The sequence below is a fragment of the Platalea leucorodia genome, assembly GCF_965183815.1.
Source record: "Platalea leucorodia genome assembly, chromosome: 11".
Lineage (NCBI taxonomy): Eukaryota > Metazoa > Chordata > Aves > Pelecaniformes > Threskiornithidae > Platalea > Platalea leucorodia.
In genome coordinates, this window is record NC_138833.1 from 6,897,359 (window position 1) to 6,915,216 (window position 17,858).

A 17,858-nucleotide genomic window follows, 5' to 3' on the forward strand; every position below is an offset into this window, starting at 1 on the left:
GGATCTTTTAGATGCCCTATGCTTGAAAAGGTTAATACATTAACTTTATTATTATATGTTTTATTTTAATTCTACACACAAAGAACTGCTTTGCTGGTCCAGCCTCCGGAATTACATTTCAAGATTTAGGTTTCAATCTTAAATCTCAAATTTAAGAAACCCATGCAAATGCTTGCATTTGCATTCGAATCTATAAATTCTCAGTAGTATCAGTAAAAAAGGAATATGCTTCAATGTCTTTAAAGGTCAGATGCTAAGAAGTTCTTATATTAATAGTAAAGCACACAGCAGTGTTCTGCAAATAAATCAGCTTTGTAAGTGATAACTTTTAGGATAGAGACAGCAAAAAAAAAAAAAACAACCACAAAAACCCAAAAAAATCTATCAGCCCCTGAACAATCCAGAGTTTTCATTCATTTTGGACTTCTCATAGTGTACAGCGTTGCTATTTTGTTAAGCACTGTAACATGTCCAGAAACCTTCCATTGCAGTGCATTTGAAATTAAGAGTTACGTCCAAACAGAAATCCTCACACTTTCTTACCCCTTAAAAAAAAAAAAAAAAAAAGAATATCACCCCTTTATCCTACATTGCCTGTGTTCCTGATGGAACTAATGCAGCTTTGATATCCAGTGATGGAAATACTGCAATGTCATAATTAACAGCATGTACATAACCAAGTCTTATTGCTGGAATTTTTATAAAGTATTAAAATTATGACCTTGGAATTTTTCATTGCATTGATTTTATTTATACAAGATAATTTAAGGAATCAAAATTTATTAGTATGTTTACAGTTTGGGAAATTCTCTTCTTAAGGCAAAAATACCCTTGGTTTTGAAAATCAGTTTCTAGACAGAGTCCAAAAAAGACTGGCGAGGGGAGGTATTTTGGAATTTCAAAGAAAAATACAGTAAAACAAATGGGGGAGCTAATTTACTCCTTTTTTTTTTCAAGGACTATGACTAATTATATTAATCCACTCCTCCTGCAACAACTTTTTTCTTATGCAGACAAAACAAAATTCAACATAAGAACCTAACAAATCATTCAAGTTTACAAAATCCTGAAGTCTGAAACACTTTTCCCAACTTTCTTGTGACAACACACCAGCCCCTCAGTAAGGTCAGTTCATGTTCTGGGTGTCCACAGGGCTACAAACAGAGATTTGGACTGGCAAAAAAGGTACAACCAAAAAAACTTCAACCCTCATTCTGAATTCTCTTCAGGTTTTTAGCTATAAGAAACCCATGTGCTATGCAACACTGGTAATTTACGGTTTAGTTTACTTTGATTTAGGCCTGGACCAACAGAACTGATACTTCTTTGTTTCTATTAACACTATTGATAAATTCATGGGGTAACTGCTGTTACTTAAAACCCTCCCTATGGCTGGGACAGACACATCCCCCGGTAGCTCAGATTTAATGCTGCAAAAAGGGGTCCTCGGAAAAGCAGACTTAAGGACAGTATGACTGTTTATGAAAGCTATATGCTCCCAAGTCAAATTTAATACCAAGCTCAGATCTTAGCTTCTCAAAACCCAGCATTAACCACAGTAAGACATAAAAAAATATAAAGCAGTAACACTGTTCAAAGGCCTTCAGTATTATTTTTACACTCGGCAGGGAATAGTTGTCAACTACTCAGCAAACTCTACCCCCTTTTGCTAGCTGGGATATCATCCAGATCTTACCTGGTATTTTTACCTTAAGTGGTTTATTCAAAATAGTGACAAGCAGAACAGTGTTGAACCAACTACATACCAGAACAAGCAGTCTCAATATTTGCAAGAGGTAGAAAAGTAAAAATGTCAAAGCATACTCTTAAGTGTGAATACTTAATTGGAAATGAAGTGTGGAGGCATGCATGTAACACAAATACGCGTGTTCCACAAGTGACAGCCTGGCTTGGCACGATAGCACGTTCACTACGCTGCACATTTTGGCACAACATTGAATATCTTTGCTGAGGTACTCAAAACCAAAGAAACAATTTACGTCAGACCAATGGCAGTGCTTTGTACTCTCCCTATTTTCATTTCAAAACCAAGTTGTCCCTTGAGAGATGCAGTGTATTCACATGCTCCATACAAGTTTGTTGGAATCGGTGCCATCACACCACTGCCTTTTCCATGTCCAAAATGCAATCTCACATCCAGTCTTGAGCGTCTGATTTGGAAGGCTGTTTGAGTACCATCCGTAAAATATATTTCCAAAATCCATGGAGTTTTACATTAGCATTCAAGTGTTCCGCTTCGATTTAAGAACGGCTACATTCTCAAGAAAGTTGTCTTAGATGCAATTTACTCTTGCATTTCTGTCCTTTCATGAACTACAAATGCAAAAGTGAATTTCTCAAAAATGAGTATCCACAGAGTAGCAAACTCATTTTAACTTGTGAGGTGTTTTTGATTATTCCTTTACTGTTATCAGATCACTCTAAAAAAAAAAAAAATGGTAACCAATAGCTGAGTCACACTTCCATTAGAAAAATCTATTTAGCTAAATGATTGCCATTCAAAATAAAAATCGTTCAATGTTACAACCTTCCAATAGCCATTCAAGATCTGCACATAAGCTTCTTGCATTTGGGGAAAAATATTAAGTGAGGAATCAGGAAATTTAAAGCAAGACAAAGGGAAAATAATTTATCAGGTAAATTCTCCTCATTACCACACCGCTCTTCTAGATAGGACAATGAATTCACAGAAGGGTGATCGATAACGCAGTCCCACTCTGCTCCTGAAGATCAAAGTATGCGTTTGCTACAACAAAATGAATGCTACAAAAGGAATATGGGTTCAGTGGAGAAAAGATTAAATGCTTTCTTTGAATATAACAACAATCTTACTCCATTATAATTTATTGATCAGGATAAGACTCATAAGATACAGTATCTCGTTTTCAGGAAGATACAGAAGACTGGGAAGAAAATCCTAATACGTTTACATAAGTCACTCTGAATGTTGACTGAAATAATCTAAATTTTCCAAAATACACAGTATTTAGATTAACCCTTGCCTCCTTCATGTACATACATCCCAATTCCCCCAGTTTCAAAACCCCAGAAGTGCGATACTCCTTTCTGCATTAACATATCCTACATCACATAAAAAAAAGGCCATTTCAAAAGAAAAATGGCTTTCCTATGCTCTTGCAACAGGAACAGAGGTGTTACAGACATCTACAGACAGCAGCGCACCTGCTTCTACTAAATCATAACTGGGGGAAAAAAAAAAAAAAGAGAAGCACTGAAAAGAGAGCTAGCACTGCCAATTGAAATAGTAGATACTTTGAGTGAATAAGTTAAACACTTAGAAAAACGTGGCTGAAACTTGCCTAAGATGTTAAAAGTTGTCTTAGACTCTTTTCTCTATTAAGTTTTTAAGGATGAAGCCTAACACAATATAAAAATAATATTAAGCCCATCTAAAAATCTAGTATAGACAAGGCAGTGTGCACTTTAACTCGCTGAGTTTAACTGCATATGACGTCTGGGCTCAGTACATAATAAAATGCTAGCTTCACATTTGGGGTTTGTAGAGGAATATTTACATCACCTTTGATAGCTTCCTTACATTTTACTTCTTGAAATGTAAGAGTCAAAACCTGGGCAAGAACTAAGCCTCCAACCTGCACATACTTGCACTCAAGTTCAACTTAGCTTTACTACTGCCTTTGATAGAGGACTGTTTCATGTTTCAAAAAGTGAAGCAATATTAAAAATCATAACATCAGGGATCTTAATCAGCAGGAGTACACATTTATGCTTCCTCTTTCCACCACACCCCCAGTGTATTTTAAATTATTTCCTCTTTTCAGTTTTGATCATTAAAGATGCCAAGTTCACTTCTGCCTCCCCATTCTCTCATTGTAGAAAAAGGCACACCCTGAACAGCAAATATTTCACGGGAAAATGTTATTTTGCAGTGTTAACTCCAAGGTGAGTCTGATCGGTGTGTGGGACAAATTCCATCTGATATTAGACGAGACTGCAAGAAATGTGTCAGACTAAGGTTAATGAGTATTTCCCTTAGATTTTCCCTCAGATTTTTTTTTTTTAAAGAATTGTACTAAAAAAAGCATGCCCAAGACTTCTCACCCTAGCCAAATAAAATTCAAATACTCAAAAAAATCAAACCAGGAAACAACAGTACCCTGTGCACAAATAGTTCATTACATACGCATTCATCAAAGTCAAGTACAATTTTTGCACAAAATACCACGCCAGCAAAACAAACGCAGAGCTAAAACAACACATGAGATCAACAGCACCTACAAGAGTTTCTTCTACAGTAGATTAAATATTGAGGCCTTAACATTCGCTTTAATAGCTGTCTACAAAAGAGAACACTCAAGCAGCTTAGTGTTATTGCTATTAATATCAAAAGGAATTGAGGCAGACTGCTTCGTACTAACTTTAGAAATAAGTTGCCAAGTTCATTAAAGCACTAACTTACAATAAAGCTGGGCATTAGGAGAGGTGCAGGTCACCCGCTCACACCAGATATTTAACTCACATAACTTTATTTTCCCACCAGCCAGGGACCCGGCTTTCCTTCCTAACGCGCACAAATACCTTCCAAACCTGTCTTTAAGATAGCATGTTGTAGCCTTTTACAGTCATTTCAAAATCTCGGTTGAATGTGACTCAAAATACAACCACACTCCCCTACTCTGAAATAAACCCACTATAACTTTAAAGCTTCTCTTGAAAACCGTGCCTTACAACTGGCTCAGCTATGCTTCGAAAACAACTAGGAACAGAACTTTAGGTTGAAATCTCATGAAGGATTTAAAAAGCTGACTCCAAGTGCTGCCCACAACAGAATTTCAAATGGCATTTCAGCAGGATAAAGCTACTGGAATTTGTACTACGAACAACTAGACAAGTTCTCTAAGTTTCTGATGAACTCATCAGAGAACATGGCTAGAAATCAGAGCAGATAGCTATTACTTTCCTGAACTCGACTGAGAAGCTCAACGAAGTCATTGGTAAGGCTGCTTTCTCCTTTCAGAAGCAGGATTTGTAAACCTCTTGCTTAGTGCCCCTGTACCTGTAAATACTGCTTTCCAGCTCCACAGAAGGCAAGTTTACTCTCTGTTCCTAGGTTCGTTTTTCAGAGTAGATCTGTGATTTCCTAATAAAGCACATGTGTATTTACTGAATATGCCCTTTCTTACTCTAAACTCAGCGGCTAACTTGGTGTGCTCTAATACTTTAGGGACATTAAGCAGTTAAAGCAAGATACTGAATTTGCAGACAAACTCATCTAAGCAGAAGCAGCAAGATATAGTACAGGGTGACTTCTTACCTGAAACTTTGTTTCTGGGCTTCAGATCCACCAATCCAGAATGAAAGGGGATTCGAATGGGTTTTCCTTCTCAGACTTGTCTGTTAAAAGAGAGCAGCCAATCATCTTCAGCTTGGTGTATCTACTTCTTCCTTGAACGAAATCCCAATTACGTACTCCTAATGCTGTTAGAGAGACAAGGCAGCCTAGGCACCTTACCAGTCTGGTAACGACTACGTTAGTGGGGTCATCGGATTGGTGGATCTAAGACAAAGAAACGGATTTACGGACAAGAAACTGCTCTTTCCCCTGCCCTGAATCACCCAACGCACAACAAGTGTTTGGGGGGTACAGCTCACTTTGCAAAGATGAAGGAAGATGAGAAGAAACTACAATGCAAATAACGAAGCAAATGCTCAAGCTTCAACCGCCAGCTTACGCCTCACAAGCCTGCTCCATGAACTGCCAGAACAGTAACACACAGGCTTTCAAAACAGTCCAGTACGGTTCCCCTAATTTGCCATAGGCATGCTCTAAAGCATTTTACTGCAATGATTATTTCCCTGTTTCTAGGCTCAAAATGATCTGACTTGCCTTACCTATCTGCAGCACAAAGATGGAGTCTTCAAGACACTTATGATTTGAATGACAGCACTGAAATTCAGTAAATTTTCAGTATCGCTGCGTCTCTGGAAAACAAGCTAGAACTAGAAGAGAGTAGGCCAAGCCATGCTACTCCTGAGACAAGAAAAAGTCACTTCTCACTGGGCAAGATGATAAAAGGCCTTCATCCAGCACTTTGAGCAGTACACAGAGTATAAGCGACTAATTTAAAGCAGCTTTAACAGTAACACCTAAGAGAAGATGGAGGCTGCAGAGAGCCCATACTACGTGTGTAACAGAAAGTGTATCCTAGAGAGCCCAGACTGTGTGCTTTACAGTCAGATCTTCAAAAAGTTTGAGATATGGCCGGGAAAATTTCCCCTAACAGCAGCCAGAAGCAACAGCAACGTTTTCTAGAACATAATGCTGCAACACCCACAGAAGAATATGCCACTGCTGTCTCTCACCCTTTCCTCTGCTCTCCAACCCCTCCAGATTGCTGAACCAGGCGTTCTTCAGCCTCCACAACTGTGCCCCACGTCTCAAAGCACCAGCTGCTCGGAGAAGGGTGGGAGAAACCGCCACTGCTCACAGCTGTGCCAAGAAACTGCGTCGATGAGGACAGTCACGGCCCTGACTGCCCAGAGCTACCCGAAGAAAGGAGCATCTTCATCATGGGGCGATTTTCTGCTTTTCTACCACTGGTAAAGCAACAGTCAAGTACATGGTGACATTTCAAGGACAAAGCAGCACTGTAAGCCTGATACCGTATCCAATCTAGGATTTTTAAGGCTGCCAAGTAAAGTGATAAGATGTCGAGGCATATGACTCAGAATTTTAAGAGTACAATATAGCTCAGTAAGAAGCCAGCTATCAAAATTATATAAATGTACTGATTTGCTAAGTCACAACAGAGCCAGCAGGGTGTTGGAAGGAGAGGCACTTCACCATGAAGGCATTCCTTAAAAGTAGCCGCAAGCATTACAGCACAGGCCTGATTTTTGTCTCAAGAAGTACTGGCGTGATGGAGACAGCCTGAATATCAAGTTTCCCTGGCTAGTCCTTTGCAGCCCAAATAGAATTGCCTAAAAGATTCTCCATCAAATACAAGCTGTAATTGTAACTTAAATTTTGCAAACAGATTCCGAGTATAAATTTTCAAAAAGCTGTATGGATTCTTGCCTGAAATCTTTAAATTGGCGTGACTGAAAAGGATAGAAGATTTGAACGCAGTACCATCGTGCGAGGCACCCTGACATACAAACATATGCCTCCCAAAAAGGCAAAGAACGCAAGTTGTCACAACTTCTTTTGTAACAAAACTCCATATTTAAGACCTCCTCAACAGCATGAAACTCAGAACGCAGCCCTGCAACTCGTAACACCGAATACATGGTTGTGCTTCTCCTCTAAGTCAATGAACAAAACAAAATCTTGTAGCGTTGCCACAGCTAAAAGTTGACCCGAAAAGCTTTTTTTACCAGTTTACCCAGAAAGCACATCGATCCCTATTCCTAGCAAGTAGGTACCTACCCACATTTTACAAATTTCTGTCTGTATTTGTACAAAAAATGGGCTCGAGAAGCTGAACTACTCTTTGATCCCCAATAAAACCGTTAATTTCCTGGGTTGAAGTACAGGGATGCAGGTCCTCAGGGGACCTGGATTAACAAAGCAATGGAGGAACAACGTGCCTTCAAACGCTCCGATTGTAAATTTAGCCTGCATGAGAAGCAAATTCAGTTTCCAAAAAGAGCCAGCGCTTTTTTGTTGTTAAAATACAAACGGCATCGCGTTGTTTTTGTATTGGCTGGTCTCAGTTGTGCACTACTCATACTGGGAAATGTGTGGAAGTAGTAGAGGCAAACGGAGTAGGCTGTCAGATGTCACACCACTGAGCTCATAAATACACCAATAAACTGGGGAAGGAAGGGATTTTCCAGAAAAAGTGGATTTTCTGTGAATAATGAAGTACTATCAATACTATGAAGATCAAACCGAGAAATCAGATTATACAACAACGTAAACAGTGGCATTAGTATACAGAAGACATCGCCTGAGAAAAAAGCTGGAACATAAGTATTGTTATTAATCAGCATTAGTTCAAACAACTCAGTAAATATTCTCATTTCCCTTCAATTTATTTTCTCCCTTGCAACAAAAAAATTACTTGTCACAGAGCAGCCCTCTTATAACCGTGGTCTCTTAGTCTCTCCCACACATCATTCTTCTCACATTGGCACGTTTGCTGCAACATCCATTTCATTTTAAACCCATCAGCAATCTCACTTTGCACGCTGCTGCACAAGCACTCAAAGCAGCACAGGAAGATGAAACTGAAAATGCCAAAGCAACAGTGACCTCTAAACTCCACAGCAATAAAACGTAATGCATCAAAAGACATACATCAAGTCGATTTAACAAGTAGCGAAGGTGTTTTAGAAAGCACACATGAAATGAAAAGGTACATCCGTCCTTCAAGGAACGTTCCCAGGCCTCTCTAAGGGTACAGCTTGTAACAAGGCAGTTTGTTTTGCTGAGATGCTGCTGCAACGCTTATGGGTGACCCAAATTTTTAGCAACGCTCAACAACTCTGCCTAAGGGATACAGTCAGCACGGTCTGAAATGCAGAAATGGCATACATGTGCTTTACAACTTTTTAAAGGAGCAACCCAATAGCACTTCAGAGAGGGCAGCTGGCGCGCATACCAGCGTGCCTGCAGAGATGGGATCTCATGCCACAGTGACACCTGGACGCGGGATTTACAAGCACAACTCAGGACCTGCCGGTCCCAAGCCCGGGCTCACGGGCAGCTCATCGCCCCAGAACCACCCAGCGGTGCTCGCACGGGCAGGAAGCTACACACGTTTCAGGCAGCAAGGGAACTCTCTCTGCTGCATCTTACTTCCTCAGCGTTGTTGCAAAGGTTGAAAAATTTAGTAATGTTAGAAAATTTAACTGCATTGCGAGGCAAAAAAAGTCTCCGAATCTCGAACGAGATTTAAAAAGCCTTTGGTGAAACACCAGCGTTTAGTCTCCCCAAGAAACTGTAACTTTTTCTATTAAGAACTAAAAGCAATTTTGTTTCAGAAGTTTCCCTACAAACTGCAGTTTCCCATCTGCAGTTCTCCTTCACCCCTATAAACTGGTGGCTGCTGCCATAACGTCACAAACTTCAGATAACTTTTTTCTTTGTAACCTCTCTTCTGCATCTCTGTGTTCTCCTTCTTCCCTTCGCCACCCCGTCTCCCCACTCAGTCTATTGTTTCAGCTAGCCCTTCCCAAAAGATACAGCTTTCCACACTTCTTTGTCCGCTTCCCTCATTTCATCATCCCTCTCCTGGCTCTGAACTCAGTTGCCTTGCTCCAATTCATTTTCTTAAGCTTTTCCTTCCCATTTTCTGCACCGCTGCCAAAGTCACAGCAATCTATTTTCTATATATTTGCATCCTTCCTCTTACGGGCACTCTCTGAAATGTGACTGTCGCTCCGATAGCCTGTGCACGGCACAGATCTTGCATCCCCTGCCCCAAAGGCTCATCTGTGACTTCCCAACAGCCACCTACCCACCACCTCTTTAGATATCTGCTCTAGCCATTTCCTTTTTTTCCCCCATGCATAAAATTGTCCAGCACGCCGTCAACTGCGTGCTTAAACGTCTGACACGCAGCTCTCAACTCTAATTTAGCTACTGAAGATTAAAAAAAGATAACTGCAAAGCAAGTAGATTGTTATCCTACTGAAGAAAGCACAACTAGTTTACAGACAGGTTTACAAAAGTCTTGCTAACTCCATCTACTCCCAGCCTTTGATTAAGAACCAGTCACATTTTAGCTAGAACAGTACCTCCTTTGTTTCAGATGCAAAAATGATTGTTGCCTAGTCCATCTGTCTCTCTATTGCTACAAAAGCAAACTCTTTGAAGGACTCCTCTAAGAACACGTGGAAAAAAATTCACAAAAGCCTAACTGCCTGCTCGGCTTGCAATGACTGAGACAGAGAGGGAAGAAAAAAGCCAGAACGTCAGAGCCCTACTGAGATATATACAGCAGCTGTATTTTAGTTTCCAAACAGAATGTTAAGATTTATTTTGCACTGTAAAGCTTTAAATAGTTTGGGGGCACAGCCATCTCCAGTTGCAGTAACCCAAGGAACTTCAGGTACCGCTAGCACGATTCACAGGAGTTGCTGCTGGCAAGGCATGCCTACGTGAAACGCTTTATTCTGAGACTGTCACCTTTTGAATTTGAAGACCTTCAGCTCACATCAAAGTTCTGCCAGGAGAAACTGAAAGACTTTGGGCAAGATATTCAATTATAGTTCCTCATTTATTATTTACAGAGGCACTTAAACACTGGACACTTTTATGAGATAGAGAAAGAGACGTTCTGGACAGTAAAGGTAGGATATTAGGAAGAATACCTTCCATGGATATAATTTCAAGATACAAATGATAATTCAGTGTAAGCAAACGCTTGTCGGTTTTCCTCCTAAGCGTGGTCTTTCCATAACCCTTTCACGCTACTACCACGGAGCAGTGTTATATTGAATTTATACTGCCAGCCCCGCAGCAGGGGGATCCGTGTTTGGAGAACAGCGTGTGCATCAAGCACACAGTGGAAAGACAGATGATAATAAACTCACTAAGTGAGAGGATTTACACACAGTTGGCTTCCTGCTTCAGTAACCATGTCCCATAGGTGTCTGGTGGGTACAAGAGACTGGCAGCAACAGATTTTTTTTTTTTTTATATATACATACTATCCACCGCTTATGCTGCACACAGTTCACCCCATCAATGGGGGTCAAACTTTTTGACCCGTACAAAAAAACCCACATTTGCCATACTTATGCATTCTTTTACAAATGCTTTAATACAAACTAAGATGTTAATTACCCCCTACTTTGAAAGTCTGCTGGTAAAACAAAAGTATGGTTCAGGGAAGCTTTCTGAGAAAATGAAAAACACAAGGCTTTTAGCAGGTATTGAAGACAAACGCATGTAATGGGTTTGATGCGACTGAACAATACGGATTGTATTCACAAGCCAGAATCTTTAGGTAAAAAAAAAAAAAAAACTATTTCACAAAGCATTGTTGATGGTACTTCACCTTAAGAAAGAAAAAAGTTTGATTCTTTAAAAGAGCAAAAAGGTTACGGTTATCTAATTTCACAGAGAAAATCAAATCCAGGGGAAGAAAGAGCCCTTTCAATCATTTTGGCTAGCCCTCCATCTGTTCTGGATTACTTCCTTACCACTCATTTTCTAATAGTTTGCCCACTCACGCGAAGCATTTAACTGCGACAGCCTAAGTCGGAAGGTCTCTAAACTAAAAACAACCCCGTCAGATACGCTGTTAGCCTAAATCTGGACCTCCCACAGCCAACACAAGTTAAATTTTGAGGCCTCATGCCTCTTGAAATCACCTCTACAGGCAACGGGTATCTTGCCTGTAGAGGTAGATACCATCTGCAAATGAAAGCCGTGAAACGTCATCACTAAATCAATTGCTCATCACCGTTAAAATGGCTAGATGACATGATTTACAAAACTAGAACAAGACACATAAAGCCTTAAGCTGTCCTAAAAGATACAGTGACTTCAGAACACTCGCTAAAACTTCATACGGCAAATGGAAGTTGTCGCTCTGAAACCTTAAAATATTTCTCTTAGATTCCAGCTTTAAAAATAGGACAGTATTATTTCCATGACTGATTTTTCTTTAAATAAATGCAAATGATCTCTCCAGTGAAGGCACAGTTGAGGCTAAAACATCGTGTTCTGAAACTTTCGTGCAATTAACATGTTGACACATTATCTCTTGTTTATCAGCCACTCAGAATTATATTGTATTTGCTCCTCAGAACTTTTGCATCGTACATTTGCTCCTGTATTTACTATGGATTCATCCTTGTCATTGGAGGGAAGTGACTGAGTACCCAAAGCGCACCAAAAGCAATCTCCTGTATCAGAGAGAGGCATAAAACATCCTGCTTTTAGTAAACAGTAACATTCTTAAAAAGAAGAGCATCCCACTGAGTCTGACGGGCTAAGATGATCCCTGGTTCAGGGATGTTTGCCCCCAGCATTAACAACCGATACAAGAGTTTGCATATAATACCGAAATCACTGACTGAAAACTCTTGTCAATACAACATCTGCTTTGTGTATTTAAACAAATCTTCTGGAGAATCTTATCTGCTACAACACGCAAGAAGGCAAAGCCTCCAAGCCGTGTCTTCATTTAGGAACGACTTTCAATGATTTTAGCGAAACATTTACATTCAAACACAAGTCCTTCTATGCAAACCTTCACTAAGGCTGAAATTAAATTCAACTATCAACTACTTTTTACAGAGTAACATTTTCTGCTGGAAACTACAGAATTAATTGTTCATCTTATTAAATTTTTATATTTATTAATTTCTTGGGAAAGAGAGAAAAATTTGTTTCTTAAACCTCCTACTGCATAATAAAAATCTTAATAACCTCATCGATACTTGCATCGATTAGTGCATTTCCCAGGTCCAACTGCAAACAGAGGGTACAATAGTTATCAGGAAAAGTCACATTTGCTTCTGCCTGCGAACATTTTGGCCCCAAATAGAAGAGACGTCTAATAAGGGAGAGCATTTACAAAAAGACAAGCAAGAAAGTTGAGCGAGGCAAACGTTACCTTCCAGCCTCAAATGCTATTTTAGCACCTCACATAACCCCAGGCTGAGGACTATTTAGTAACCCTCTGTTCCAGGTAGGAAAAAAAAGCCACTAGAACTCACTTTACACCTCGGAAATTTAGCAGACGTCTTTTCTGTAGGCGACTCGTCCTGTAACGGATACCCGCACAGCTGCCCCCAGCCTTTCTTTATCCTCGATGCTGCAGTCCACTAACGTGGAAACAGTTCTGATGTCACCCACGCTTAAGTGCAAGATCACTGAATCGATAGGGAGCAGGAAAGGAGGCTCGCTAACAACAGCTTTTAAGCTACTGGCCTCACTGATCAGAAACAAATACAGAAAGAATCACAAAGGTTTTTTGGGTTTCCTTTCTTTTTTGATTTCTGCTTCTTGAGAGCAGGCAACGCTGGAGGAAAGTTTGTATTTTCCAGATCAGGTAGTTCAGCAAGAACTCTACTGGCTAAAAACCCATTTAATGTCTCCACTGAACCCAGCTCACCTTCAGAGTACCTTAAAAGCAAATTTTTGCCTTTTACCACTCGATTCCGCAGTATTGCATGAAATTTTGCATGTGAAAGCAAATTATGCTCGTGACAAATAATTTAGAAGACATATACTGATTATTATTCTCTCTCAGCTCCTCACTTAATTTTATTCATACCTAAAGGCAATAAAACTAGGGCCCCCTAACATTTGGCTACAGAGATCTACGATTTACTTATATTTAAGAAAAACCCTTCTGTTCTATGGCTTCCATCTGGCTGCCTCTCCACTAACACGAATTTAGCGGCGTACGCGTTAATTAGGGGGTATAACAAATACTCCAATTAGGTCTGGTTGGGTAACACCGCCCGTGCCGGACCGGAGCCCCAGCACCGCTGCTCCGGGAGCTGCCCCCAGCGCCCGCCCCAGCGACGCCGCTGCCGGAGGAGCCCCAAATCCTCACGCTGGCAGTTTGAATCCGCTCCCCCCGCGGGCCGCCCCGCGCCCGCCGGCCCCGGGCAAGCGCCAGCGGGGCGGCCCCGGGGCCTCGGCAGGGCTCCGGCGGGGCGGCCCGGGGGGCCCGGCCGGAAGCCAGGCGCCGGGGCCGGGGAGGCGGCGGGAGCCCGAGCCCCGCATCCCGCTGTGCTCCGGGCATTTCGGTTTCGGTTTTTGCAGCGTGCCCGCATCGCCCGCGCACCGGGCGCGCTTCTCCGCGCCTCCCGGACCGGCTCTGCCTCCTACGGGCGGTGTGCGGTGTCTATTATTTTTATTTATTTCTTTTTAACGAGACCAAGGCGCTCGTCGCGGCCCGGCCTGCGCCGGGAGGACCGGCCGCGGTGGAGGAGGGGAGCGGAGCGGATCCCCCCGCGGGGCGGCGGGAGGAGCGGGGCGGGGCGCGGGCCGGGGGCGCCGCGGGCCTGGGCCGAGGGCGGCCTCGCCGGAGTCACCTTCGCGGCGGCGGCGCCGGACCCCGCAGGCCCGGGCGCGGCGGCGGGGCCTGCCGGCGGGCGGAGGGACGGGGGGGTGCGGCGGCGGGGAGGGGGCTGCGCGGGCGGCGGGGGTCACTCACCATCAGCTCGATGGTCTTGTCCTCGATCACCGAGTCGGGCTCCATAGCGGCGGGCAGCTCCGCCGCGGCGCCCCGCCCGCCCCCGCCGCCTCCCCGCGCCCGCCAGGCCCCGCCGCCGCCGCCGCTCGCCCGCCCCCCCCGCTGCACGCACGCACGCGCCGACGTACGCACGCACGCTGCGTCCTCCGCGACGTCACGGCACCCGGAAGAGACGAGGCACCACCCGCCCCGCCGCCTCGGGTAACCGACCACAACTCCCGGCGGCCCCCGCGGCCCCGCGCCGCCATTGGCTGCGCGCGGCTCCCGGCGCCCCCCGCGGCCCGCGCGGGCGGTGCTGGGGGGGCGGGGGGCGGCGGCCCGGGGCCTCCCGGGGGCCGCGGAGGAGCGCGGGGCCGCGCCGTGCCCGCGCCGTGCCCGCGCCGCGCCCGCCGCCCCGGGGGCCGCCGTCAGGACCCTCGCCGCGGTGGGTGCCGGGGAGCGGCACCGGCAGTACAGCCGCCCCGTCCCCCTCAGAGCAGAGCGGTGGCGGGGGCCCGGGCCGCAGCGCGGGCCCCGTGCGGGGCGGGGAGCAGCGGGGGCCGGGGCAGGGCCCCGGGGAGCCCGGAGCGCTCCGCTGGCCTCCGCCCCGCGCCGTCCCCGTCGCCTCGCCAGCGAACAAGTTCAAACGCGTGGCTTTGCGCTGTTGGTGTTCCCGATGCCGGTCACTTGCAGCACCCCAGCGCTGAACCGGGGGCTGGGCGAGCCTCGCTTCCCCACGTGTGCACCAGCGGAGGGCGAGGCCTGGCAGCCGGTCCCCAGGAAAAGCCCTGCATCAGCTACGAAGCGCACACGAGGAAGCATCTCTGAAATCCTTCTGGGTTACCCAGGGAGGAGATCGGCTCCTGTCTCTGTGCCGCGCCTGGGGACTGTCTTCTCTTGATTAAAAATCAGAAAGGCGAACGAGCTCAAAATGAGTGAGCGAGGCAGGCACTGCATGGGCAGGCTTCTGTCGATGTCTCGGTGACGTTTATAACGGGGTTTATGAAGAGTAACGTTTTCATAAGGAACAATACTTTGGTTTTGTAGCTAATTGCTGCAAACCGTCACAGCACCTCTGACCGAGTGTCTTCTTGGCGGCAGAGCTGGGTATTACCCACTGAGTCCCAAACGACTGTTAAAAACCCAAGAGAAGTTGAAGCGCGTGATGGTGGCTTGGGAGATAAGAAACCTCCCTGTCCGAGCTCCTGCGCGGCCGCGGTGCAATGGGAGGAGGCGTTGCCGCCTGGGACTTGAGTCTTCACAGTGCTCTAAGTCAGTACGTAGGGACCTGAGGCTGGAGAATGGGACTTCATTTGTTTAACAAACTAAAGCTCCGACAGGATTTTATTTTTACCTTCTTCCTCATAAAACAGTGAATACACAGAAACCCGTTAGCATGATGGTTTTTAGATTTACCGAACTATTAAGTGGTGTCGTTTTTTTGCTAGTGCTTTTTTCCTCACATAGCGTTAAGAAATGAAAATAGAACCCGGGAAAAATAGCAGCTTCTGCAAACTGTACTTAATCAGGGAAGCATTACAATAAGCAGAATCAGATGCTCGTTCTGCACGCTGTACTGTTTATTTAATAAACAGTTTTATTTAACAAATCCCACTCTGTCCCGTCATGTGCCTCAGGACGTGCCTTGCTGGCGTCGCTCGGTCAGGCAGTCGTGTCTGTGCTTTTAAGCGCAGTACCCATTTCTGCTTGCTTTGCTGCTCCAGCTGCTCAGGGGCTGGCCCTGCACCGTGTGAAGATCCAACCCATCATGGATAAACTGAAATGGGATTATTTACCACATGCTGACTGACCGCAGGCACAGCATTTGGAAAATAACCAGAGGGTCCTTGCCAGAGGAAATTTTCGGTCTAGGTTAGATGAAGGCAGAAAGGGCCGCATACAAAAGCTTGAAAAGGAGATGCGCCGTACTTGTGAGGAAAGATGGAAACACTTGGATAAGGCGGTGGCGTTTCCATCTAGCTAATCGCAACCCTTGGCAACGAGTGGCTTTTTCAGCCTTCAGGATCTGCCTCCGGCTGGCAGACAGCGGCTTGCCGCCATCCTCCGCTACCACCGCTGCGGAGAGGCACGGAGCGCCCGCGGGCTTCGGCTGCCGGGAGGCAGCTGGAGTGAGCGTCAGGTGGGATTACAGCCTGGGCGACGCTGAAAGCGCAGGTGCTTTGGGTGACCAAGGGCAGGCAGGCTGCGATCTGATGACACAGCAGGGACCAAATGCATTTGTAGGCATTGGCAATTGGAAGCAAAAATGTCACAAGCAGCAATCTGGTGTAACAGCACAGCACCAGCGACTCTGCTTGCGATGAAAATGGACTCGGTAGCTTCACGCTAAGCATTTTTTCCTGTTACCTGTTTAAATCTCTGCCAAACGGTTAAGAAATGGAGTATGAACAAATGGAAATGGTGCAAAGTCCTTTCTTATTGACAGCACACCTGCTTTACGGGACATTTATGTCAGCAAAAATGTATTTTATTCATTCAAAAATGCTTAAAAGAATACCTATCGTAAGGTCGAAACTCTCTTCATAGCCTTTAAAAACGTAAACCAAGAGCAGCCAGGTCTCCCTCCCCATCAAACAACCCCTGCTGCTCAGAGTCGGGGGGTGAAACTTCCATGCGTCCCAAAAGCTGCCCCATTTACGTTGTTCCGGACAAAGCAAATGGAAACGTGCCGCTGCCCCAAAGCCCCTCTAACTGGGACTGCGAAGCCCAGACTGGCACACGGGTGCTAGCGCAGCTTGGGCCGTGCCAGCGCCCGCTGACCCTCGCCCAGACACGCTCCCTTTCCACGTGAAAAAACGTCCGAGGGCTTTTCCTGTCAAACCGGGGCGCCCGGGCGGACAGCGAGCTGAATTCTTTCCACCTTCACATCACGACCTATAACGACGGAGGACTCGCAGGTCAAATTATACCCCGTCCTTCGCCTCGTGTAAGGCCACCGACCTCGGCGAGCTCACAAAGGTGCCGCCAAGAACAAGGTGGGACAAAATCCAGCTTGCTTCTCCTTCCCTCTAATCGGACGTTCGCTCTGGAGATCAAACAAGGCAGCAGATATTTGTTTGTGACAGCAAAATAAAAAATCAGCATGTCTCCGTCTAAATATATGCAGGGAAAAGATTTGCTGACCAGCACAATACTATTTTACGTGTTGCTTTCCAAAGTACAGTCAGGCTAGTTTTCTGAATATGGAAAGGAGTGTCCAGGACATAGGAAAAGAGAAAAAAAAAAGAGAATAAAAGGCAAAAGTTCCTCTGATTATTTGAATAAAGAGTAAATCCGTGGTCTCATGGTTAATGAATGATTAATGATGGTTAATGCATCGCACGGATGGACGTTACAGAAGCAGACATGGGTCTTTGAAACTGTGGCACGAGCTGTCAGATGGAACTTGAGTTCCTGTAATCTGCTTTTAATCGTGTGGAAAAAACAATTTCTATGATACGAAAGAAAGAGAAGAATGTTGAAAATAATTGAGGAAAGCATTATAAAAAAAAAAAAAAAATCAAATTTTTGGCTTTAGTACCGAACACCAAGAAAAGCAAGAGCAGGGGCTATCGATCCTTGTATCTGTAAATTAAAGTAAAATTGTTTCTGAGCAACTCATGACTCTTAAGAAGAGCTTGTCAGGACTGAGCGACGTGTCCAAGGCAAGGCCTAATAAGATGGATGAAAAATCAGGTTTTTGATCAA

At 44.6% G+C, this 17,858-nt stretch overlaps 1 protein-coding gene across 3 annotated transcripts in view; it reads right to left on the reverse strand.

Annotated features, from left to right (window-relative positions):
- FBXW11 (F-box and WD repeat domain containing 11) overlaps nucleotides 1-14,262 on the reverse strand; it is a 78,520-nt gene extending 64,258 nt beyond the window's left edge. The window contains exons 1-2 of one of the 3 annotated variants that reach the window (XM_082323739.1): nucleotides 14,133-14,262; nucleotides 5,318-5,397 (exon numbers count right to left, since the gene is read on the reverse strand). Coding sequence is in view for 1 of the 3 variants with exons in the window: in XM_082323738.1 (XP_082179864.1) it covers nucleotides 14,133-14,177 (45 nt within the window). In the remaining 2 variants the exon portion in view is untranslated. Of the gene's footprint in view, nucleotides 1-2,675; nucleotides 2,695-5,317; nucleotides 5,398-14,132 lie in introns of those variants that run through there. The other 2 variants (XM_082323738.1, XM_082323740.1) reach the window with 2 other exon arrangements.
- Nucleotides 14,263-17,858: the final 3,596 nt, after the last annotated feature.